The sequence below is a fragment of the Phlebotomus papatasi genome, chromosome 3 (assembly GCF_024763615.1).
Source record: "Phlebotomus papatasi isolate M1 chromosome 3, Ppap_2.1, whole genome shotgun sequence".
NCBI lineage: Eukaryota > Metazoa > Arthropoda > Insecta > Diptera > Psychodidae > Phlebotomus > Phlebotomus papatasi.
The window spans coordinates 52,566,619-52,593,184 of record NC_077224.1 but is presented as its reverse complement, the minus strand read 5'-3'; the positions used below and the strand labels follow the sequence as shown (position 1 = coordinate 52,593,184).

General features: G+C 34.2%; 2 protein-coding genes across 12 annotated transcripts in view; both read left to right on the top strand.

The window, feature by feature from the left end:
* Window positions 1-18,900, top strand: part of LOC129807231 (disintegrin and metalloproteinase domain-containing protein 33) — a 595,021-nt gene extending 576,121 nt beyond the window's left edge. For 9 of the 11 annotated variants that reach the window (XM_055856360.1, XM_055856359.1, XM_055856357.1 and 6 more), the window contains 4 exons: window positions 2,052-2,116; window positions 9,388-10,084; window positions 12,582-12,923; window positions 17,846-18,900. In XM_055856360.1, coding sequence (XP_055712335.1) covers window positions 2,052-2,116; window positions 9,388-10,084; window positions 12,582-12,923; window positions 17,846-18,200 — 1,459 coding nt within the window. In that variant the 3' untranslated portion in view covers window positions 18,201-18,900. The remainder of the gene's footprint in view (window positions 1-2,051; window positions 2,117-9,387; window positions 10,085-12,581; window positions 12,924-17,845) is intronic. The other 2 variants (XM_055856367.1, XM_055856368.1) reach the window with 1 other exon arrangement.
* A 6,779-nt stretch (window positions 18,901-25,679) lies between these two features.
* Window positions 25,680-26,515, top strand: LOC129807254 (steroid receptor RNA activator 1-like). Its single transcript, XM_055856402.1, has 2 exons — window positions 25,680-25,789; window positions 25,854-26,515. The coding sequence occupies exons 1-2, from the start codon at window positions 25,762-25,764 to the stop codon at window positions 26,510-26,512; spliced, it is 687 nt and encodes a 228-aa protein (XP_055712377.1). The 5' UTR covers window positions 25,680-25,761; the 3' UTR covers window positions 26,513-26,515.
* Window positions 26,516-26,566: the final 51 nt, after the last annotated feature.

Genomic DNA, 26,566 nt, shown 5'->3' with positions numbered 1-26,566 from the left:
GATTTATCATAAAATTTTAATGCACAACTGCGCGTTATCATGGAAAAAAGGGTCTGCATATTTCTTGCAAGATGTTTCTAAAATTTATTTATGAAATCTAGTCAAGAAAATTAGAAGTAAGAAATGAAAAGTTGCAGTTGTAAGTGAACTTTTCGAGGCAACTGACGTTTATTTACATAACTATAGGGATCGGGCACCTTTAAAATAGGGCTATGTTCTCCTATTTTTAAATGGAACTGGAAATTATCGTAATATAATTAAGCTAAACAAACCAATTGGAAAGCTGTATGATGATGTGGCTAAGTTCTATTTTTAAATGGCAGAAAAAAACACATTTTGAAAGCTGCTCCAATTCAAAGGTGCCCCACTTCCCCTAACTTTAATATAAAAACACAAAAAAATTGTGTTCTTAAGGTAAAAATTTTGGGATCAGGAGTCTTCGTTTTTCCATTTTATGTTTTACACTCTTTTTTTTTTGTTTAAGATTTCGAAAGACAAAGTGTCCAAAAACTGAAGACTCCGCAAACCAAAAATTTTAGAGTATCATAAGTAGGGGAAAGTACTCTCCCTTCTAACGTTCATACTTTCGAATAATGTGAATTTATTTTACATTTTCCAAGAGATTTCCACATGATTGTCACATAATTATCAATAATTAATAATAAGCTGACTAATATTTAATAGAAATGTTTAAGTCTTTTAGGAAAACTTAAAAAAATTTACATTATTCAAAGGTATAAACGTTCGAAGGGAGAGTACTTTCCCCTATAAAGAATTAGAATTAATGGATTTGACGGATTTGACCATTAAGACTGGGTTAGCAATTGTTGAAAAAGTCATACGCTCTTCAAACTCTGCTTTCGAATTGTCAGAGAAAAATGGTAACGGGTTTTTCAAAATTTGTTGAACTGTCAGTGTACTGTACACCATAGAAGGTACCTCATACCTCCCTTGTCTTTTATTTTTCTCAAAGCTCTCAAGTTATTTTATCACTTTTGCGTTATAAATCTGCCATTAAAATCTAAAGCACACACAGACGTAATTGTATAGAACGCTCACACGCAATTTAACATGCAAAATATCTGAAATATTATTTGTAATATTGCAATCAAAATCTCATGTGAAGATTTTTGGCAATGAAATACCCCGCAAGACTTAATGAGATACAGCAGGGTATAAAATTTTGAATAATATCTCATAAGTGATATAGCAGAAATTGTTTGAAATGTAATAAAATTCATAATACAGCTGTAATAGCGCTCCCAGGTAAGATAATTTACATTTTCGGAAAGATATACATATCTTCCCAAGTAATTCATCATTATGCTGTAAATATAAATTTTCACGGTTGCAGAGAAATTATCTCTATAATGTCATGTGTTTAATATTTTTCTCATGCATAAATTTAATACAGTTTATTTGCAAAATATATGGCAGACGCAATAGATGAATAATAATTTTGTATTTTTTTTTATTAATTATACACTTTGTCTATTTTTTTTATGTTGGAGCTGATAGTAAATAAAAATTTTAAATCTCTGTTTAAAAGCTATTACGTTATTTAGTAATTTCATCGCGAAAATAATACATCTCATCAACACCCCAATTTCAATTAATAATGCTGCAACATAAATGAAACAACATGTTTTTTTTTGTAGCTCAAAAAATATATGAATATGCTCCAGTTTGGAGCATCAATAATAGGGCTTGATTAAATTTTCGTGGAATGTTTGTAGGGACATCATTTTGAATCCAATAAAATGAGAAAAATAACATATGAGCTATATTGTACCTTCACTGTGGGAGTCGAAAATCACATTAACATCAAATATTTTTCAGTGGGAAATTAATTTTCACTTGTGTCAATTCATGCACAAGTTCTAATTAATCTAGAGCACAAAAGCTAAACAATCATTGTTTTTGTACAAAGTTTTACAACCAAATAAGCTCATAATTCAGAGGGAATATTCAGCCATAGAGTAGATGTAATGTTGCTGTGAATTTTTCATAATAATATTCAAATATTGTCTGTCTTGTATCATTTTTCCCAGGGAGCACAAGATGCAATTAAGACGAGCTACAGGGTCAGGTGGCGAGGAGGATGCCGCACATTCGGGTGAGTTTAGCTCTTCTTTGACCTTTTTCGCATCATTTAAACTATGTTAATTTTTTTTTAATTAAAATTATCAAATGTAGATCTTGTATATAGGAAACTTACTCATAGATCGGTAAAAATAAAATAAAAAACAATGGTTATGAAATAAATATCTAGGGGAATGTAAGGCATGGTTCTCACAGAGTGAACCTTCAATCGATGCGAATTTTCTCTTAGTTTGCAAAGAGCTAGTTCGTCATTTGTTAGCCATAAGATAGATAATTATTAAGCTCATGAAACGAGATAAGAAATGGTAAGTCAGCTCTTTCCAAACAAAGAGAAAACTCGCATCGTTTGAAGGTTCACTCTGTGCGAACCATGCCAACATTCCCCTAAAGAACATTTCCTTTAGTTGTAAAAGTCTTTTATGAGGTTATACAAAATAAAGTTTTAACGAATTCTTTAAATGGGCGTGGGCTTAGCACAAACATTATTATTATCCATTATTACTCGATTTTCTTGAAAGATTATTGAAAATAGTAGAAAAAGATATCTTATGGAACATTGTAAATACTCATATTATGATTATGTCTTTATAGAAGGCGTGGTCTGTATTTTCATAATAGGGGAAAATCGAAAATGAGGTTGGGAGCAGTTTTACTCAAAAATTACTAAAAGATGCTTTAAATGTAACAAAAGGCTTACATTGTTCGAAAGGTGAATTTAAAAAAAATTGTCGACGGAGCTTACTCCATGGTTTAAGTGTTGTATCCCTGGTAAAACCATAACTTTACGTTAATCAATTGATTTTTTATTCATTTTGATTTGACATTCATTACCGATAGAGACCGATGCAGTCAGGTTTGAAATTTCAATACCTTTCCAAAAAATCCAAATTTATCCAAATCGGTTAAAAAATGAGCCCTCCAAAGTGATAGACCTTTCACCTTCAATAATTCAAAATGGCGAATTTTCTGGTCATGGGTATGTTTGGACGAAATGTTCGTCTGGACTACCTCATCATCATCATTTTCAACTGCTTATCCATTGGGGTCGCGGGCTTAGGATATCTAGGTTAGCAGCCCACGCTAGATCCTCCGCCACTTCAGGAAGATGTTCGGATTCGATCTCAAGGCGCTCCAAGGCAAGATCCTGAATTTGATTCAGCCACCCTGTCCTAGGTCTGCCCAGAGTTCGAGGTCTCCTCACAATGGCTTGCAAAACTTTTTTTGGGAATTTTCCTGAATTAAACGTGACCATACCATTGACGTTGTGATCTTTCAACCCGAAGATGCAACTCCTCGACTCTTAATTTCTCACGAAAGGCTACGTTCTTCACTCGATCTCGACGAGTAATTCCCTTAACCGCCCGGAGGTACCTCATCTCGGCAGCTTTCGCGATCTTATACTTTCAGTCATTACCCAAATCTCATGAATGACTATAGGTGAGAATTAGAATGAACACAGCTTTAAAAACGGATAATTTAGCTGAACTACTAAGCTCGGTCTTCCTCACCACGCTTCCGCCAAGCTTCCTGATAATTGCAGAAGCTTGACCGATTCGCGACAATTGTTCGGACTCCATCCTACCATCACTCGTGAATAAAACCCCGAGATATTTGAATCCCTTCACTCTTTTTAATGAGATTCCACTAATATGTAGAGTGCATTATACAGGCTGCCAGGAGATTACCATTACGTCCGACTTAACCACGCTAATCTTCATATCTGTTTTACAAACATTTACAAATCGGTCAAGTACGTGCTGAAACTCTTCTTCAGAAGATTCAAAAAGAACCAAATCATCTGCAAAAAGAGATGGCTCACCCTGAAATCTTCAATACAAATCATATTCTGCCCCCGACTGTGTTCCATCATCTTGTCCATATACAATATGAACAACAATTGTGATAAAACACCCCTCTGACGCAATCCAACACCCACCTGCAAGCATTGAGTGAAATTGCATACTCCCAAGCCTTTTCGACAATCATCCTCAGGGGGTCAAAAGCCGATCCGTGGTACTTCTATCAGCTCTGAAACCGCATTGTTCCTCACCCAGTTTGTGTTCGACTATGTCTCGGCATCTCAAGGACTTTGTCGGGCAAACTTAAGAAGGAAATTCCCCTATAATTGGTGCATTATTGTCTGGATTACCTTTAAAACATATCCGAAAATCATTGAAAAAGCTCGGGCCAATTTTGAGAAAAACCAAAAAACATGGTTTTGAAGGGGTGGGGGGAAAGAAAAGAAAACGTCTGGATATATTGTTTTTTTTCTCTTTGAGTTCGAGCAGTAATAGGGTCAAAGGAACACCTATTGGCACTTTAATAACTTGTGTCATAACCTATTGACAGCCTATTTTGTACCATTTGGGATATGAAATTTGAACATTTCTCCTTAGGAAGAAGTAGATTAATGAAAAAACTTCATATTACTTGAATTTTATTAGATACATTAAATAAATTTCAATATTTTCACAAAATTGCCAATATGTGTTCCCTGGCGAACAGGTATTCCTTCGATCCTACAAAAAAATGTGAAAAATTATGCAACGAATAAATCAGAAATGAAGAATTCTAGTTAAATTTTATAAATCTATATCTTACGTGGTTTCGATTGTACGTGGGTCAAGATGTCTAAAAAGCAGCATATGTTCTTCAAATATTCAACAAAATTAAAACGATATTTAATTCAAAGTCTAGTATATAAAAATACAACATTTAAACTATATTTTCTGTAATTTTTATTCAAAAAAATTTTAAAAATACAAACTTTGAGACGTCATTTAAGATCTTTTTTGAAAACACTTACTTTGTGGTAGTCATGATTATTCACAGAAGATTCAACAGAAGTCAAAAATCCAAATATGTCCGTGGTATAAAACATTTCAAAAATGATAATTTTTGTTTTTTTTTTTCAAAAATACAAATTTTATACTTTCAAGAATTCTTCGTCCAAGTACAAGCTACACTCATCATCCAACAAGAAATATTTTATTTTTTGACTGAACTTACTCTGAGGAATCGTGACTACCGCAAAGTAAGTTCAAAAAAGTTCTCTTAAAATCAGATCCCAACGGCTAAATTTTTAAAATTCTGAAATGAAAAATGTTGTACTTCTAGGGGGATGTGGGGCACTTTTGAAAGTGAGGTACCTTTGAAATTGGCATTTTTCACATATTTTGAAATAAAATTGAACCTAATAGGGATATATTTTAGATTCTCAATATGTTTGTGCAGCTAAATTATATCACGATAAGGCTTAATTTTATTTAAAAATATGTGAAAAATCCCAATTTCAAAGGTGCCCCACTTTTAAAGGTGCCCCACTTCTCCCTATATACCCAAGAGCTTGAATTAATTTTTTTTATGTTAAACAAATTTTTTAAGAAAATTTTAAGAAAATTTGTTAGTTTTTTAGTCTTCGCAAACCACGTAACCCATTAAAGACTATTACGCTCGATACCCTCGATGCCTTTTTTAATAACTGAATATTGCAAAAATTATAAATAAACAATAAATTATACATCTTATGTATTAAAATTAGATACATGATAGCATTTCAATGCCTCTCAACTCTATTCGATTTAGTAATTATTACATAGGTATATAATGTACAATTTTTGCTGGAGCGTAAGAAAATTATAATGATATCTCGATTAGTCGGAGTTCCTGAATGAGATGAAGCGAAAGATGGGTTTAGTAGCACGGTTCAAAATGAGAATCATGCGGATATGGTGTTACCGACGTAAAAACACCTGAGAGAGTAATGAGGAAATAGTAATTTCGACCTCACGTTAATTGGATTTCCACTTGAAAGTGGTCCCTAGATTCTAGTAAAATTTTCCATTGGAGCATCAACATTATCTATCCCATCGCTATCCCTTTCACCGCGGGCTTTGATGTCCAAAAGTGCTCTCATAATATTTTTCGCATTAAACCAGTTGTACATGTGCTAATTGGGATAAAACTTTCCCATATAGCAACAATTTAATGTTACATGAATTGAATGGGAAAACAGAATTTTCATACAAGTATTTTGTGTTTGGTAGGGGATGAAATCAAAATTTTAGCTGAAACAGTTGTCATAATGGGATTTCGGTACAGATTAAAAGTTACCAAAGCAATAGAAATGGGTATAGTGACAAAAACTATTTCAATGATTTTTGGTTATTATGGACTGTAAAAAAATGCACAATAAAAGGGACAGATAATCCTAACCGGCTTATGTAGGTGAGATTCTTAACGTGAGCTAACTCGGAGTGCATGCAAATTCGATTTAGAGCTGAAGTTGGGAGACGCCATTCAGTTATCTTGAATCAAATTCGTGAAATTATACAAATTTTGTATTTAAACCAAAATATCAAAGATTTGGATGGAGTGACAGAAAAGTGATATATGGGTGAAATGTAGACCAGAATGTTCTCTATAATTTTCCCATAGAACATGATCTCATCGATTACTCAGAAGCCAAGATAAGCGAGGTTTTTTGTTTCTTAACTCGTTTTTTCATTCAGAGTTCCCCAAGTAGTCATTTGTTGAACTTCAACTATATCAAGGAATTGTTGTATTTTGTGGGACTTTCCATTTAAAACCCTATTTTAAGTGTCTTGGTGGAGTAGAGGCAGTCAAATTGGCATCTGAGTGATTTCAAAGCGTTATTATGGGAAAAATCAATTTTTTCACACTTAAACGGCAAAATCGGAGTGATAGCGTAGTCTGAGTGGAAAATGATGTATGGACGAAATGTAGAGACAAATGTGCTCTACAATTATGTCGAAGTAATCATCAAAATCGGTTCAGCGACAGTCGAGATAATTGAGGTTATGTGATATTGAAATTGGTTTTTCGACTGTGGCGCCCCTGGTGTTGGTCCCACGAAGTTCAAATATTCTAGAAAGTTATAGCATTTGGTGAGATCTTTCGTTTAAGCCCTCATTCATCAAAATCGGTCACATAGAACCGGAGATATGATTTTTTGAATTTTGTGAACTTTGACCCCTCATATCTCCGGTTCTATTGAAACCACAGCGCACATACGCACCATTTTGGAAACGTCCTAGACTGGACTACAACATACTAAAATTTCATTAACTTGCACAATGCCGTTTTTGAGAAAAATGTCTTTGAATTTCGATGAATTTTGACGCTATCACAGCGCCACCTGTGGTGACTTTTTGAACTTCCATCTGAAAGTGCTCATCGAGACGAAACCAAAAAGGTAAAATTTATGTCGCTATGTTAATTAGAACCGGAGATAGAGGCCGGTCAATGTTCGAACTTTGACCCCTTATAGCTCGGGTCAGGGGTTATGGATCGACTTAAGGTTTTTTTTGTTTGATAGGTATAATCAACGGCTACAACATACTAAAATTTCAGCCCGATTGCATAAGGAATTTTTGAGTTATTTAACTTTAAAGATTTAAAAATTTTCTTTTTAATAATAGCGCCCCTAGCGGTGGTTTTATGAACTTGCGATGTTAGAAGGGGAAGTCGCATTTCATGAGAGCTTTCCAAAAAGCCCTCATTTTTTAAATTCTGACAATTAGAACCGGAGTTATGGCGATTTTAAGAAATTTTTTTTGGACCCTTATAGCTCGGGTCAGGGGGGTCGGGGGACCTTAAGTTTGGTATTGATGGAAAGCTCTAAGGCCCAGCTATAACATACTAAAATTTGAGCCCGCTCGATGCCATAGGGGCGGAGCTATTGAGAAAACAAAAAAAAGGGGGGTTTTCAAAATGGCGGAAGGAGGGGTGGGGGGTAGGGGGTCAATGCACCAAGTTGCAATTTTCATATGATATTTAACCTTTGCCGAAAACCGAAGTGGCGAAACACATTTTGGCCAAGTTTGAGCGCGATCGGACGACATGAAATTTTGTTAGGATTATAGTAGGTGAGATTGTTAAGAATCTCACCTAACTATCCAATAATTTTAAAATTCCTTTTGTTCTCATACTCTCTTTATTGTTGATTGAACACAACGACTTGCGGAAATGCCTATGATTATGACTCCTATTGGCTTTTACGCCTGTAATATACACGATAAAAAAATTCGGCACATATTTGTTCCAAAAATTAGCTCGTCCACGGACACCATAATTTTTGGCACAATCTTGTTCATTTTACGAGACTCAAAAAGATAATCAATATTAGTAACGAATCTGTTTCAAAAGGTAGCTCGTCCACGGACGTCGAAAATTTTTGAAATAAATTTGTATCTTCTAGGAGAAAAAAAAGATACCCAATATTAGTAACGAATTTGTTCCAAAAAATAGCTCATCTAGTATAAAATCGTATCCTTCCTCTCACACTCAGTCATCCGTCACCGAAGTGAAGAGGACGCCAAATCTGTGGTAATTTTCATGCTACATGGTTGCACTTTTTTAATTCGAGATTCCCTTTCTCTCCTGCTGCCAGCACTCGCATATGATTTCATCATGCACGCATCTGTATAAAACACTCTCAAGTTGATTTTTATTTGATGTTCCTTATGAATTTTTGCCACCGAAATCCATCTCGACTGAAGTATAGGCCTTAACTGCAAGACGAAATCACTTACACGAATTTGTTCCCGGGAATGGGAACAAAAAGATTCCCCATTTAGTGACATTTTCGTTCCAAAAATTACCTCGTCAATTTTGCAGTTTTTATGATATCAAGATCATCAGGACAGAACTCATGAGAAATTACCTTTTTTAAGAAATTTCAGAGGTAGGGTAAGTGTGCCAAATTCCGGCCAGCTTGCAATTTAGGCCATCTTTTTTGTTCCTCGAATTTCCATGAATTTTCAGTTTTTACATACTCTAGAGATTATACAATGAAAAAGAATAACAAAAAATGTAGCTTCGACAAACGAGATGACGTGAAAAAGATATTAAAAGAACTCCGGAAGGGCAAGGAACTATGAGAATGAAGGTGGCCGAAATAGGGCACCAAAGCTATGTATATATTTTTATTCATTTAAAAATGTATTAAGAGTGATTTTAGAGTAAATAAAGACGGTAAACTCTTTACAAGGTTCCAAGCAACACTCTTACAAAAGAAATAATAAAAAAAATCAATTTCTATTAAACATATTACATTTCAAACTTGAGACTTTGGCGCTTGCATGCAACTATGCCGAAATTTGGCACACTTACCCTATATCTTGAATTCAAAAAAAAAAAAAGATTTGAATATTAATCTCTTAAGTTCAATAGAAAATTTTAATAGTTGCATTTCGATCATATATTACTTTTCTTAAGATTTATAGCATGAAAAACACACAAACATTGATTCTTTAATTTTAGAAAAGAGTGGCATCCTCAAGAAGCATCCGTATGGCTTCATAATCGCAGACGGTGGAGCTGGAGCCAAGGACAAGTGGGTGGAAGATGGTCAATCGGACAATATGGAATTAATGGCGACCCAGTCAGAGGGTGGGATGCCTTCGCAAGCCGGTGGAGCACCACAAGGTGGTGTAGCCGCATCCGAAGTCGAACGTACCCTGAAAAGCCTCAATGGCTACCATGAGGATATCCTCGAGGCACTACGGAATGCCGCCTCGCATCGAGGCACCGGTGCCGGCAACACACCCTCAGGCAGCGGCAGCATCAGTGAGGAATTGCTGCGGAAGACACTTCAGGAATGCAATACAGCCACTCTCGGCTATGGCGAGTACAAGCGTGGCAGTGGATCAAAGGCCTCCTCCAAGGAGAACATTTGCGATGGTGTGCAGCCCCACTCGGTCCTCGTGGAGCCCAGTCAATCGGGCACAATGCTGCACCACCACCGAGGGCCACTGCCTCCAGAGATGGAGGATGACGGGGGACCGTCTGTGGGACCGCTGCGTATTCGAAATCTCGAGGATTTGATCCGACAGCTGGAGCACCACTCATCGCGCCACATGAGTCCCAGTGGCTCAGAAGACATTCGAATGTCAGAAACAGAAGCCGATCGGCACTATCGTCTGGACAGCTCAGCTGCCTGCAGTGAATCATCTCAAGGGTGAGTTTCGAAAAATTGGCTTTTGCTCTTGATTTTTCTCTTGATTTTGCAAATTATCGATAAAAAGGTAAAGGTTGCTAAAGAACCTTTACAAAAAGAATGTTGCGGAAATAATCTTATAGGTAAACCTCTAATAAAAATTTAAAAATTAAATAAAAATGGATGGCACGGCGTTCCAGGCCTTGCGAGTGGGCGAACTCGTGACTTAGACTTAGATACCATACTTCAAAAGAAGGGGAGACTGGGGCAAAAAGTCACAAAACAGATATTTAATTTTTACAAGCTTCCCTAGTGCCCCAGAAATTTCTAATTAGTGCAGTTTTATATGAAATTTACTGCTCTACAACTTTGTGAAAGTTATTTTTCTCTACTTTGTAAGAAAATACATTTATCGAGCTGTTTTCTAAAAGGTAATTTTGTGATCATTTTCAAAAATGCTGGGGCAAATAGTACCAGGTATGGGATATTATCACATTTTGATTTGTTTTATTACGGGCTTTCGCAAATTTAAAAAAAATAGCTAGGTGACATAGTTTCATAGGAAATTTATTCCTCTACACCTTTATAAAACACAGTTTTCACTATCTGAACGATAAAAGCGCTTTTTCAAGCTATTTTAGAAAAAACACTCAAGAGACTGCTAATCGTTTGACCAATGCAAACCAAAAGCGTCGAGATGCGAAAATGGCGTTTCTTCTCGCCGTGAGACATCAGAAATTGCTTCGGTCTTTGCTACTTTTTGCTCCATACCTTTTGTTACTTTTTACCCCAAGTGGTCATTTTTAATGAAAGGATTTCTGGAGAAAAGAATCTTTGTAAAATTCTAAAATGGATAGTGGTTTCATATTCAGAGTCCAAATCATTTAGGAAATATTTACCAGTACATCAATTTTGGAAAATAAGTAGGTCAAAATTGATATCTGTTGTAAGGAAAACATTTCAAAAATAGGGCTAAAATTTTCAATATTTTTTTATTTTCTGAATTCCTTGTTCGAATTCTAAGAAACTTACGACATTGAAGAAGGGCTATGGAGGGCATTTTTGGAAAAAAAATTTAAGCCGCTATCTCTTTTATCTTGGAAGATATTGAACTTTTAAATTTTCAATTTGTGACTTTTTGCCCCAGTCTCTCCTACTTTCGCATCATTTATCATTTACCGGTTCTCAACTGATTTGAACCAATTCATGAATCACTCAAAAGATCCCGCAAAATAGTTTCAAGAGTAGGGGATAGTGTTCACGCTTTGTACGGTCCCAAGCTTCCTAATGACTTATATTTTAAAAACTAGTAAATAGTGATAATTTTTAAAAATATATTTCGGAGTTACATTTATTCAGAAACATAAGAAAAATTTAGTCATTACGAAGCTTGGGATCGTACGAAGCATGGGCACTTTCGCCTAATAGAACTGATTTTCAGAAAAAAAAAATTTATCGGTTTATAACCGGTTCATATCCGATTGGAACTGATTCAGTCTTGTCAGGAATTCCAAGACCTTTCCAACTTGCCCAAACTTGATACCCTTTGGTTGAATAATGTGCTCTTTGAAGTCTTTAAAACTTCTGACCTTGAAAAACCGTTATTAAAATTTCAAGGTCAAATATTGAACAACTTTAAAATTGTTACTTGTCTTTTAACTTAATTTAAAATCCTTAACATTACCAGTACTGCACTTGGGAACATTTCGAAACGTGTCGCCACCGCCACTAACACACACTTGAGGTCAAAGTCCATCTACTCTCCTCTCACTATATTCATGATGACCTTTTGATAACCAAAAGACAAGAGACAAGAGCGTTATTCAGAAGGAGATATATCAATTGACACAAAATCACTGAAGATGATGGCTTGTTATGAATTTTCCAAGAAAAGTCCATTTATTTATTCTCCTCTGAAAAATTCATCTTTCAACTGTCTCCCATTTTCTTTTATCATTTTTATTGCTTCCCTCTTCAACGTCAATTCCATTGAGCAACAGAGACATGATTATTGATGTTTTCCAGATGTCTAGGCCACTTCTGGCTATTTAGGTTACTTCCTCTCTTGCACTTCTGGTTAAATTTTATATTAAATATTTTTCCTCTGTGAGACCATTGGCTGGTGATGTGTGAGCAAACAAAAGGGGAATAGTCTGCAAGGATAATATCCTCATATCCATAATAGCCGGAATGTGTACATAAAGGGATGAGAAGCAAGTAGTCTTGTGAATTTTTGCTAAGCTTTTCTAAAGTACGGGAGATTAAGTAAGCGGTAAAGTAACATTGTGATGAAGTTGTATTGCTAGCAAGATAGTCTGCAATATAAACCTGCTGGATTTTAAATTTTCACCAAAACGCCTAACGTGCACACTTTTTTTTCCTCTTGCCTTTCCCTTCATGGAGATAATTTTAATCCTTGCCATTTGTGCGATATCCTCCTTGGCACTTCTTGGAATTATGTGCGATGGAAGCTAAAGGAAAATGTCTTATAATATCTCACCCACGCAATCTCTCGCAGATCCACCCAGCAACTGGCCCAGCAACAGAAAACAGCCACCATTCTGTCTTCGTTCAGCAGCCGGTGTCGCCCACGGTCGGATGATGAGAGCCGTTTTGTATATGGCCGATATCGACATCCACCCCAACCCAATAGACATCCTGCCCATCAGGCCCATTCGCCTCATTCATTTACGCATCATACGCATCATGGTCACGCACATGGGCACGCGTCACATGGAGCCCACTCCTCTCACCATTCCTCCCATACACATCTGCATCAGGACGAGGAGGGTATCTACGAGTCGGCGGACAGGAACGTTGTAGACAACCGCGTCGATCGTGACACTCCCGATAGTGAGAGGTAAGTTATTTTTTGTCATCGCCTATTCGCGCTGTGCCTCACACTCGTCCAAATCGATATTGAGCAGGACCTGAAATTACCCTCAATCTCATTTAGGAATTTCCTTAAGGTTTCGTCCCTTCAGGTTTATTTTTAAGAAACTTATAGGCTGATTCTACAATCTCATATTTTATTAGTCGTATTTTTTACACTCAATAAATTTTAGTGAAATAATAAAACTTCGGAGTCTATTTAGGCCGTTAGGTTTCTTAGAAATCTACCTTTCAATCTTGTGTGAGAAAATGGGGATTTGTCTTCTATGTCTTCCAATCGGGAGCGGAAATATTCGTTTTTTTTTCCATTTCGTTTTTTATACTTTTGTTTTTTTCCCAGTTTGTCTTTGGAATAAAGATTCCAAATTGCCTTCGGTAATTTTTGTTTTTTGGAAACTTTGTCTTTGGAAATCTTGTCTTTCATACATTTTGCACAATTTTCGTAAATTTTGTCCGTAACACATTTTGCACGAGTATATTTTGTAACTTTCCAAAAATTTCCCTTTTCTCAGAAATTTCCATTTGCCTCAAAGGACGAAACTAAAAACTTTCCAAAACACAGAAAATTTCCCCCCTTCCTCGGCAGGCGATACTGATTACTTCCCAAAACACAGAAAATTCCCCTTTGCCCCAAAGGACGAAACTAAAAATTTCCCAAAACACAGAAAATTTCCCTTTGCCCCAAAGGACGAAACTAAAACTTTCCAAAACACAAAGAATTTCCCTTTCTTTCAAAGGACAAAACTGAAAACTTTCCAAAACACAGAAAATTTCCCTTTGCCCAAAATGACGAAACTAAAAATTTCCCAAAACACAGAAAATTTCCCTTTGTCCCAAAGGACGAAACTTAAAACTTCCCAAAACACAGAAAATTTTCCTTTACCTCAAAGGACATAACTAAAAACTTCAAAAAACACTATTGTAATATCATTATTTTATTTAATAAATATAAAATATGTAGGCGGCTGTCCTTCTTTAATAATCTTTACGGTTACTATTTAAAATTTCTGTGCCATTTCCCCTCCACGAGTGGAAGAAATGTCGGACAGTATGGTTGGAGAATAAGAGTCAGTCGGGAGAGAACAACGAAAGGGTGAAGGTCAGGCTCGGAGTGCTGGGCCTCAAGGATTGGGATTGAGTCGTCTCAGGGCCTGGAAGACAACAAATATTTAATATAAATAATAAATATTATAAATATAAAATATTTAATAAATATTATTTAATACTATTTAATGAATGTATGAAAGACAAGATTTCTAAAGACAAAGTTTCCAAAAAACAAAAATTACCGAAGACAAAGATTCCAAAAACAAACTAGGAAAAACAAAAGTGTAAAAAACAAAATGGAAAAAACAAAGATTCCGCAAACCCTTCCAGTCAGTCACCACCAGACGGAAGGCCTCCCTTAATTCAACAAAATCTGGTGAAAAACCTGCCTTTCACAGAATAAGTATGGCCTCCTTCTGAGATTGATCAAGTGGTTTGACAGAGTGGCAAAAGCTCTTGCGAGACTTCAGCCTTGCTCTTAGTTTTTTGTAATCATGAAGAAGATGCTTCGGTTCAGAAAGGACCTTGGATATCTCTCTACTGGAGATGATTTGTCTCCTCATCCGTGGTGGAGCAATTCCTGCTAAGGGATAGAGTTTGGATCAGTTTTGGCTGAAGACCCCACTGAACGTTGACAAGTTTCCCCTGTAAATTCCCCTAAGAAAAAGGATTTGTGTAACGTTTCTATAACAATTAAGATCTTGACCAATGTATACCATTCTTTGGAAGTACAGTGAGTGTCAATAGTTTGTTGCCTAATGGATGTTTGAGAAATCAAGTGAAAAAAATGATAGAAAAAAATACTTTTCCAAATTTTTCTTTTTGCAGATGAGTTCCTTGTAATCCGTAGATATTATTTATAGTTTTCAAAAAAAATAATTAATTTTATTTCATATCAAAAATAATTGTTTTCCAAAAGTTGGTCATTTTTGAAAAATCAAAAGTTTGTTGCCTCATTAAAAAAACTAATTCAAAATGGTGAAAACGTGCAACCAACTTTATGTAAACCGGTTACATTTTGAGCTTATGTCATTTGATAGGCAAATGGTGGATTTGTACATTTTTAAGGCTGTCAATGGTAAATATATAGGTGTAAGAGTGATGATAAATAACAAGAAATAATCAGTTTTTTGATAATTCATAATTTAGGTTATAATGGCAAATTACAAAAAGTTGAAAGGTGGGATATTGTCCAGAGATACTGCTGGAAGGAATCGGCGTCGCTTAATTGCCAAATTTTATGGAAATTCATGAAAAGTTATTCATAAAATGGTCAAATATTATAGTTATGAGGCACGAGTACATCTGAAAAACGCTACTGGTAGACCCAGGGTTTCGACTCAAAAAGTCGATAACCGCATTCTAGGTATCTCTGATAGTAACCCCATGATGTTTGCTTCAAAAATTCAAAGTCGGCTGGTTACAGAACGCATGCAGGCTTCAAATGCTTCGAAAATCAAACTCAAAATGAAAGAAAATATAAGAATAGGTACTTGGCTCGCAAGATTCCATTGGTAAGCAAAACCAAACTACGTAAGAGGTTGTATTTTTACGTTTTTAGCATGCTCCAAGTGAATTTACAACCTTTTAACCAGATTGGTTTTGTTTACCAATGGAAACCTGCAAACCAAGTAATTATTCTTACCACTTTCATTAAATTGCGGTTGGTTTTGAAGCCTGTATGCCTTCTGTAACCAGCCGACTCTGAATATTTGAAGCAAACATCATGGGGTTACTATCAGAGATACCTAGAATGCGGTTATCGACTTTTTGAGTCGAAACCCTGGGTCTACCAGTAGCGTTTTTCAGATGTACTCGTGCCTCATAACTATAATATTTGACCATTTTATGAATAACTTTTCATGAATTTCCATAAAATTTGGCAATTAAGCGACGCCGATTCCTTCCAGCAGTATCTCTGGACAATATCCCACCTTTCAACATTTTGTAATTTGCCATTATAACCTAAATTATGAATTATCAAAAAACTGATTATTTCTTGTTATTTATCATCACTCTTACACCTATATATTTACCATTGACAGCCTTAAAAATGTACAAATCCACCATTTGCCTATCAAATGACATAAGCTCAAAATGTAACCGGTTTACATAAAGTTGGTTGCACGTTTTCACCATTTTGAATTAGTTTTTTTAATGAGGCAACAAACTTTTGATTTTTCAAAAATGACCAACTTTTGGAAAACAATTATTTTTGATATGAAATAAAATTAATTATTTTTTTTGAAAACTATAAATAATATTTACGGATTACAAGGAACTCATCTGCAAAAAGAAAAATTTGGAAAAGTATTTTTTTCTATCATTTTTTTCACTTGATTTCTCAAACATCCATTAGGCAACAAACTATTGACACTCACTGTATATTATTTATAATAACGAAAAGAATCTTACGTAATGTTATGAAGATGTTACTGCAGACACAGCTGAAGGCTTAGAACTTGAAATAAAAGTTCTGGAAACAGTTAAACTCCGGTCAACAGTTCCCAGAAAAAAAATCTAGATCAACGCAATACAGTAGTTTCGCTATAGTCCATATTTGGTTCCAGATTTGACACTTGGGTCGCACTAGTCCATGTCATTTTTTTGAAATTATCAACAACTTTTAGTATTGAAATTGCTCGACGGCTTCAACTTTCTTTGCGATTGTGGTACTTGTCCTTGCTCTCTTTTAATGATCACAATTATCACAACTACTCAATAAAGTTTGCCAAGAATATTAAAATGATTATGAAAACATTGCATGTCGCGTACTAAAAGATATAACCTAACTTAAAATCAGTGTAGTTTTCTCAATAATGAACTGGCACAAATGATTTTAAAGAGGTGTCTCCGGTGATTGCCAGTGAAAAGTTAGTCACCCTAAGATGAAAACACTTTTTTGGTTTTTCCAAAGCTTTCGATCCTGATGTGGATCTTCTTCAGTGGTCAACTAAATTGTGATTTCAGAGTCTTTCCAGGGATCGTGTGGTTCATGGGGTTCCAGATCATCACCAGCAGGACGTCAATGTGGGGCGGCTTTTTCTTTTCGAGAACTTTTCTCACTATTTTTTAACTTTCTTGGTGTTTTTTTCTCGAAAAACTAACTTTTGAAGAGGCGGTTGGTCTTTGTCTTTGTCTCTAACTCAGAAGTTAACTTTTTACGAGGCGGTTGGTCTTTGTCTTTGTCTCTAACTCAGAAGTTAGAGACAAAGACAAAGACCAACCGCCTCTTAAAAAGTTAGTTTTTCGAGAAAAAAACACCAAGAAAGTTAAAAAATAGTGAGAAAAGTTCTCGAAAAGAAAAAGCCGCCCCACATTGACGTCCTGCTGGTGATGATCTGGAACCCCATGAACCACACGATCCCTGAGAAAGACTCTGAAATCACAATTTAGTTGACCACTGAAGAAGATCCACATCAGGATCGAAAGCTTTGGAAAAACCAAAAAAGTGTTTTCATCTTAGGGTGACTAACTTTTCACTGGCAATCACCGGAGACACCTCTTTAAAATCAGTGTTTTGAAATCAACGGTCGATAAATTATGGACTATAGAGCGATTGCCTATAGCGGGACTCTACTGTATATCCGAGTATAGATATGGCGTCTGCAGGATAGACCTTGCTTGATAATGCCACGCCACCATGTGGCGAATACCTCAAGCATTTTTATTAAACCGAATTAGGAGTCTAAGCCCTTTATAGAGGGTAACTTCAGTGCCTGATGACTTCTCAAGAGCAAATCAATTGCACTTGAGATAGTGTCTAAAAAGAAAGCCGCAATAGAGCTTTGGGCCTTTAAGTGTACCATACCACATTGCCCTGTCACAATTATTGTTTTCTAGTGATGACTTTATTCAAGCTCAACAACAGTTAGCCCGGTGGGCGAGTGAGGATGTCGTTTCCGTGGTGGTATTGGACCCCGGTACGGATTCAACCGGCATCGGGCCATCCTCAACGGCTACCATCCACGGCGAGCAACCATCACTGGGGACGAGTGGGCTCAGCATCGGCGCGAGGGACTACTACCCATCACCCCCGTCCACGGAGACAGAGAGCAGTGGCAGTGTCATCCAGCCTACGCAGAGACTCTCTCAGACTGCGGCCCAGCAACGAGTCGGACACTTAATCGACGGCCAAGGCGACATCAACGGCCAACCAATGGAGAATACAGGACGATATCCCGAGTATAAGCACTGATAATGACTAAGGGGGCCGCACATCCCCTCCATGTGATTTTCGATGTGTGTATAAACTGGTAGTTATTTGTTAAGGTATTTTTTAGGCATAACATTTAAAAAGAAAGAAAAAACAGAATACTAAGAAAAAAGCTATGGCCAAGTGACGATCACGCAAAACATGGTTCTAAAAAAGAAATGATCATTACATAGGATAGCATTACGTGAAACCACATCATTACAGAAATTACATAAACTCACACACACATATTTATGAATGTCGAAAAAAATTTAAATCTAGGATGGGATTATGAGACTTCGAGGCGATAGTAAAATAACATAAGTTTAATTCATGCTACATTTATTTTTGGTAGAAGAAAACCAGCTCGTAGTTTGAACATATCACAGAAAGATGGTTTTCGTTAAGTTCTAACTCTGGCCACCTGAAGATATCTCGGTTATTTATTCAAGTGTTAAAGTAACTTACTGTTGTAAAAAGACTATTAAAAGACTTTACTCGTAAGAGCAAGGAATTCCATTACTTTAAAGTTAAGCGAAATTACAAATAATTCATTCTAAATCGAAAAATTACATTCCCCATATTCTAAAATAATCTTATAACAACCTTTGAAAAAAACTAATTTCCACAAAAATATCGCCAAATGAGTTTCACATCCCAACTTTTAAAAGGAATTGTTTTGTGAAGGTTTGAAAAAGTTTAATTAATAATAAATCCCAGAAATTATTTGAAAACGAGTTAGTGAACTTTTAACGTTTGTCCACAACTTTGTCAGCCATTTGTTATAAAATATAACAGAATGATCAAGTTTACAATATCATATACGCGTATGCAATTCAGAAACCTTTGCAAAACAATACTTTGCGAGATTTAAAAATAAAATAGATTTAAAAAAAAACATTATGAAACTAATAAAAAATGATCTCTTATACGCGTAAGTAGTAATCGAAAAGTAAATTATTATGAGAAAAATATACGTATAGTATATATTTTTATTTTGAAATGAATGAAATGTCAAGTCAATTTTATATTAAAATATGAGAATTATCGACGATAGTGAGATGAAAAAATATTGATGAATAACTTAAAAAAAAAGAAGAAAAACAAGAAATATATTGCGAAAAGAAAAATAAGCGTAATATGAGAAAGAAAAACAAAAAAACCATAGTATTTACGATGGAAAATGGATTCTAAATAATACATAAAAAATTATAAATTTATGTAGCCGAGTATATAAGAATTAATGTGAAGTAGGATAAAAAAAATCATTTGCACTAAAAGAATAAATATTGAGAATGAGAGAAAAATGATTTAATATAGAGAATTATTGAGAATGAAACGCATATAAAAAAAGAAAGGTAAAAAACAAATAGTATGATCGTGTTATGTTAAATTATTAAATTTAATCATCGAGAATTTCGCGGACAAAATTAAAACTGGATATTAAACAAAATATTTATATTTAAAAAAAAATAGTGAAAAACTTAAAAAAAAAACAAGTCCAAAGAAGTTATTCTTGATTCTCTAACTATAAGACAAAAAAAAATAACAATGGCTTGCAGAAACATCTTTGCTCAAGTTAAATTCAATGCAAAAGTTAATTTTAAATAGAACCGCGATTGTACGGTTTGTGCAAAAGAGAAAAAAAAGGAGAATGTCAAATGTGTTATGGAGAATATTTAAGATGGTAATGAAAACCAAAAAAAAAACGTAATTCTAAAAAAAAGAGTAAACTTTGATAGTTGCTGTAAATAAATAAAGAATATAAAATTACTGATATTGACTATGTATTTTATAAGAATTATATAATCAATTAAACGTTGCTGAAGAATGGTCAAATGGTGAATTATTTGTATTGAAATTAGATATATAAAAATTGAGTTATATATCGAGAATCTTGTATATAATAGTAGAATATTGAAAAAAAAATGTTCCGAATCGCCGTTGACAGTGTTATTTACTTCTATTATTGAGAATTTTAATTAACGTAATATTGGGATTCGTTTAATTGCTTGCAGAATGTTCTAAATTTCCCATATTATTTTTTATCATTTTTTTTACAGATGTGTTTTTATGTGTAATGAAAAAATTACGCAGTACACTTTTTTTTAATATAAAAACAACAAAAGATCACTAAAACACCAACCCCGTAAACAATCACGTGAAATCCGAATTTTATTTAATTTTTTGCATATTCGTAACCCTTTTGTGGAAATCTCACCTAGAATAGTAATCAGGAAATTAAAAAAAAAACGCGATACGTGAAGAGAAATAATTTTAAAAAAAAAAGCAACAAAAGAAGTCATAAAATGACAAGTAAAAAAATGGATGACGCGTGCTGTTCGCAAACTTAACGATAAAGTAATTAAATGACATATGAATGAGTATTAACCTAACAAAAGTATTCAATGTTTGAACCACTTTGCACCCTTATACACAAATTCTTAAAAGACACACACATCACTCATAAAACCTTCATATAAAAAAATAGAAAAAAAGATATATCTGTCACTAAGAAGGAATAAAAATGTTTGTTACTAATTTTCACAGTTTATTTCAATGTTTGCATTCCATTTCGGAAATAAACATTCAACTTGTAAATAGTTAGCATCAAAATCAATTCGAAGTAAAAAATTATGTAGGATATATTTGTCTATACAAAAAAAATACTGTGGGAAAATTGAGGTAAGCGACAGATGCGCATAAATTTTAGTAAAAAAAAGAGTATTGAATAATGTAAATATTAGTGCAATACATATAATGAAATGATATGAATGTATAGTGACTCGGTTTCTATTTATTCATACAAAATGATTAGTTATTAAATAGATATTTACAAAAAAAAGATACTATTAAACAAAAATTCGTGGAAAAAATCCCTTCAATGGTGAGGGAAAAAATTGAAAAAAGCACTCTAAAACTAATTTAAAAAAAAAGATCCACAACTAAGCAAAGTATGGCAATGAAACGAAATTGAAGCATTTCGTGTGAAATCAAATTGACTTTAAATCAAATTTATAAATTAAAGAATGGTGTATAAAAAATATAAACTTCACAATAGGACCTAGATATGAAATTGAGCTTACAATTCAATACACAATATAATTACACAAGTGAAATATTAAAAAGACAGCAAATAACATTGACAGTTTCTTTTTTTTCCCCAAAATTCCCTTTCGATTTTTAATCTCACACCCAAATTGCAATAAAATGCATTAATTCCATTTTAATTTTCTTAACGCACTGAATGCTCAAGTTTTGAATTTACCAAAACAGACTCACAAAGAGTGAATGTGTTTCGCATGTAATCACATAATAACGTGCCAAAGGCAATAATTAATTTAAAAATGGGCATGCAAATAAATTAAAATAAATCAGTATGAGAGGAGGAGCAAAAATAGTCCCTTTTTTCGAGCCCTGTGGGGGCATTTTGTAACAGTATGACAATGTCATATGACAAATTTAAAATTTTTTATGTCTTTAATTTGAAAAAATTAAACAAAAATCAGACATACCAGTTAATGATAACTTCAGAGAGCTCACTGGGCTTTAATATTGCCCTTCTCCCGAATTTACTACAAAGATTTGTCATATGACATTGTCATATCGTTACAGAATTCCCCTACTGGACATTTTTGAGCATATTTCCTTTATATTTTACTAACAAATCAGTGAGAAAAATATTCAAATTCCAACTTGCAGCGGTTTTACATATTTTTTATTATTTATATTTTATTTATTCTTTCAAGTCAAGACAAAGAAACAACACTGAATATTATGTGCACCCCATAATTGCCCCACAAACCAGATTCTAACTCAATGGATGAAGAGTAAAAAAAAAATGCAAAGACAAAATTGTGTGAGTAATTCCAATAGAGATTGTTACAAAGAAAAAAAAAGAGATAAGAGAATGCAAGAGCAAGGTGAATCATATAAATGATTAGATGCTATAAATTAAGAAAATAAGAACTAGTTAAAATCGTAAAAAAAACAGTGAAAGAATTAAATTTATATCGTTTTGATTCAGATGAGTGTTTTATAAAAATGATGAAAATGACAAAAAATTTAGAAAATTTTCATAATCGAATATCGAATTATGTATATATAAAGAAAACAGAAATACTAATGTATTAATAAAAAATGCAATTTAGAAAAAAAAACCGTCTTTTCAGTTAAATTTGGATTGTTGCAAGTGGAGTCCAGCGCAAAAGTTTACGGATTTAGCTACAAAGTTTTGTGATATAACAAACATTATGAATATTTCCTGAGTTATTGTGAATATCTTCCTACATAATTCACGATAAATATACACTATACAGTAAGTAAAACTTTAAGTTCGAGTAGTAAAATATTGAATGTTTTACCATGATTTTCGTAGCAGATTTACATGACATGTGTAATTTTTCTGTGTTTCTACACATGTGTCTACACTCTACACTTTTTCTATCTAATGTTTATGTAATTTCACACAACATGTGTAATGATTGTGTACAAAATATACGTAATTGTATAGAGTGAACTCTCACTTATCCGTTTCTCTGATTTCTCTTCTTCCGAGAGTGACATAAAATAATCTGGATCTCGGTTACATTATTTAAAAAACAAACATTATTCATTTTTTGGATTACATTTTTGTTAAAGCAAATGTGTTTTAATCCACTCTGATTCTTTTTTATTGTAATTTTTCTGAAACATAACTCATACTCTGGGAGAATGTCGACTAGGTTAAGTCAAGATTCACTCAAACTCATTATTCAACGATTTCAACACATTATTAATTTTTGAACATTCAGCAGCAGCACCCTAATCCATTAGCAAGAGATCTTGGTCAACCACGGGTCTTCTAGACTGAAGAGAACGCGCCTATCAAATTTGTGAATCCTTTTGTGGTTTTTACTTCTTTGTATTTTAGTTTTCTTTTACCTTTCCTTTCAATCTTCGTTGTTCTTTTGTTAAAAATGTGATAGTCATTTGATATAGATAGAGGTCGTGCAAGACAGTATGCACTGCACACTCTCTAAGACTCTTCTCTCGTGAAAATATTTGCTGAATGTATATAACTCAATACAAATTGCAATAAACTTTGGGTCGAAACGAAAAAAAAATAAATAAAATATAAAAGAAGATTTACTAACACAGTAAAAAAAATGTGTAAAATTTTACTACTATAATAGTGCGAAATCGACCATTTTAGTTGTTTAATTTCAAAATGTTTAAAAAATGCACAATAATCTGGTAATTTATTGTCACGTGATTGAAAATTACCACTTTATAGTTGAAAAATTTTCAACAACATTGTTTAATTTAAAAATGTCTAAAATTTTAACACTATACAGTAGACTCTCGCTCAATCGGCTCTTTTTCAATCGGGCGCAAAATTTTGTTGACAATTTTCACGTTTAATTATGAAGCTAATTCGCTCAAATTCACTGTAGTTCTTCCTATTTTATCGTGATCCTTTATAATTGAGCGCTTTTTGTGGAATTTGCAAAGGCTTTGACGCCTAAATCTATCGATAAACCGGATGAAATTTTCCCCATATTCCCATTTGAGAGAGAGTCTACTGTAATAGTGTGAAATCGAATAAATTAATTATTTAATTGCGATCTGTGTAAAATTTCTCACTGTCATAGTCATAAAAAATTTTCAACAATGTTTTGTAATTTAAAACTGTTGAAAAATTCTAAAAATTACCACTATTATAGTATGATTATGGTTTTTCATATTATTACAGTGCAGTGTGAAAAAATACACAACTTTATGGTATTTTTTGTCACATGATCAAAAATTAACACTATTATAGTTTGATTATAATTTTTAACACTATTAGAGTGTGAAGCCATGTGTATTTCAACCAAAGTTGTTGAATTTTTAAACAAAAATTGTGTAAAAATGGTTGAATTTCCATTTAAGACATATATTTCATACGAGATGCTTTTTATTGGGCAAAAGTCATATGGAACATCAAATATTTATATGCATAATAAGTCTATAGGGGGAGGCTTTGAACTTTCGCACACAAAAATGATGTTCAAGTTCAGTGATTTTTTCTGACTACCATACAAACCGTATGGATTCCCCAACTATGCCAAAAAAATGTGTTACTTATAAGGTTCATAATCCCTCCCCACAAAATCCCAGGAAATTCTTAGATTTTCCTCCAGAGAAAAATGAAAATTTAATGGCGATTTGTGCGATAGATCAATCAAGTTTCCATCTTCGCACAGGATTCACGCCATCATTGAACACCCCATTTTCACCGTGAATTTTACACCGGACACTAAAAGTTGCACATCATTGTTTGAAGGGAACTCTAATCTACTTGATTAAACCGTTTGTACAACGAATAAAATATTTTAATATCACTTTTTTGGAACTTTTCTGAGAGATGTTTTATTGACAATAAAACCGTTTATTGTCGTTTTTTAATGTTTGTAAGTTTTACTTTTTAGTGGTGGATCAAATCGGTAGATTACAATAAATGTGAATATGAGGGATCGCATCTAAAATGAAGATTCCCGGAAAATGTGCGAAGAAGAAATGTCTTCTATGTGCGATCGATCAATGTGAGTCAAGTTTGTGAATTTTCTTCCACCCACAAAAAATGCCTCTTCAGCCCAAAAGATTTTTACATAAATCTGAACCCTAATAACCCCTCTACCCTCTGTGATAGTAGTTTTTCAGAAAAGTGATATTAATTGTGCACAATCGTCTGAAGTATTGCACAGCAAAATTACAGTTTTGGGTCTGTTTTTATTTTTTGCTTCCTGAAACTAGGAAAAAAGGATTAGACTCTCAATTTTTTCAGGAAAGATGGGATTTAAGGTTAGCTATTACAATATATAGCCATATGTGAGATTCATAAAGGAATATGGGAGAAATATGAAGTGTTTGAAGGTAGCGTATGTGCGAACGATCAAAGCCTTCCCCTAAGTGAATATACGAGCATCAAATGTAATTATCTCGCGTTAGGAAGGATTCGGAGTACAGGAAAAAACATTACAAATGTCTAAAAATGCAAAAAAAAAAAACTAAAATAAACTAAATATAATGAAAATTCAACAATTTTTGAGTTTACACACAAAAATTCAACAATTTTTAAATTCAACAACAATTCAACAACTTTAAATTAAACAATTTTAAATTAAACACATATTAGATTTTTAGATTACACACTATAATTGTGTTAATTTTTTTTACTGTGAAGTGTTGATACCCTGAAATGAAGAACTCAAACTCTTGTAATTAGATATGATCGGATTTTAAACTGACTTGCCATTATTAAATTTAGATTATGGAATTTAATCAAGAACATGACAAATAGCTAATTATTTGCCCCTTTACACCTTTGAAATTGGTACTCATGAGGCCTTTGTATTACCATGCCTGAGCACTATACATGGTCAGCTGGGTTTCAAAACGATTCAAACTGTTATAACTGTGTGAAAGAAATTAAACTATCACGAAAGAACGAGACAAATATACAAAACAGCTGATTTTGACAATTACTGTGTGGCAACAAAGCATTTTCCCTCTTTGGTTTTCCTCAATTTTCCCCGAGAAAATGTCTGAAAAAGAGAGTGTCACCAAACGTAAGTCCTTCTAGAAGTTATTCTTGACCTTTTAAATCAAATTAACTGAGAATTTTTCTTGCAGCTCCCTTTGATCCTGGCTGGAATGATCCTCCAAAATTGGGCTACGAGGAGCAAGCTAAATCCTCACCAAATCGGACTAAATTGAACCTGAACAAGCGAATTGCATTCCCATTGAGTAGTCCTGGAGGCGGAGCAACTGCCCAAAAAGTCGAATTGGCTCCATCGGGTCTGCCAATGCCTTATGCACGAATGTCCACTAAGGAACAGCCTTCGACAATCATTCCACCGACTACATCTAGTTCTTCCGACCTCAAACCACCTCCAAGCTCTCTGGGTGTTAATTCTGTGAGTGGAGATGCCCTAGATGTTTCTAGGGACACCCAAGAGACCATTAGTGCTGACAAATTGCTCGAAATTCTAAAGGATTTTGAGGTATTTGCCAGGAAAATCGATGACAAGAAAGTTCAGGAGGAAGTATCTCGACGACTCAGTCTGCTTCGGGATCAGGTGTGCAGGAAGCAACTCAGTGAGGGTGTAAAAAGCCGTTTGGTACGAATCTGTGAAGCTCTGAAGGAAGAAAATTACACTGAAGCCAATCAAATCAATCGATCTCTTATGGTGGACTATCTGTCGGAGTGCTGTTCCTGGGGCTCCTCACTGCGTAATATCATCCTTGCTGCCCAACCACAAGATGAAGCAATAAATTCCCTAAATAATTGAAAAGTGTCTTTTTCTGCTCAAGTTGCATCGGATTTTTTTTGAGTTGTATAACAG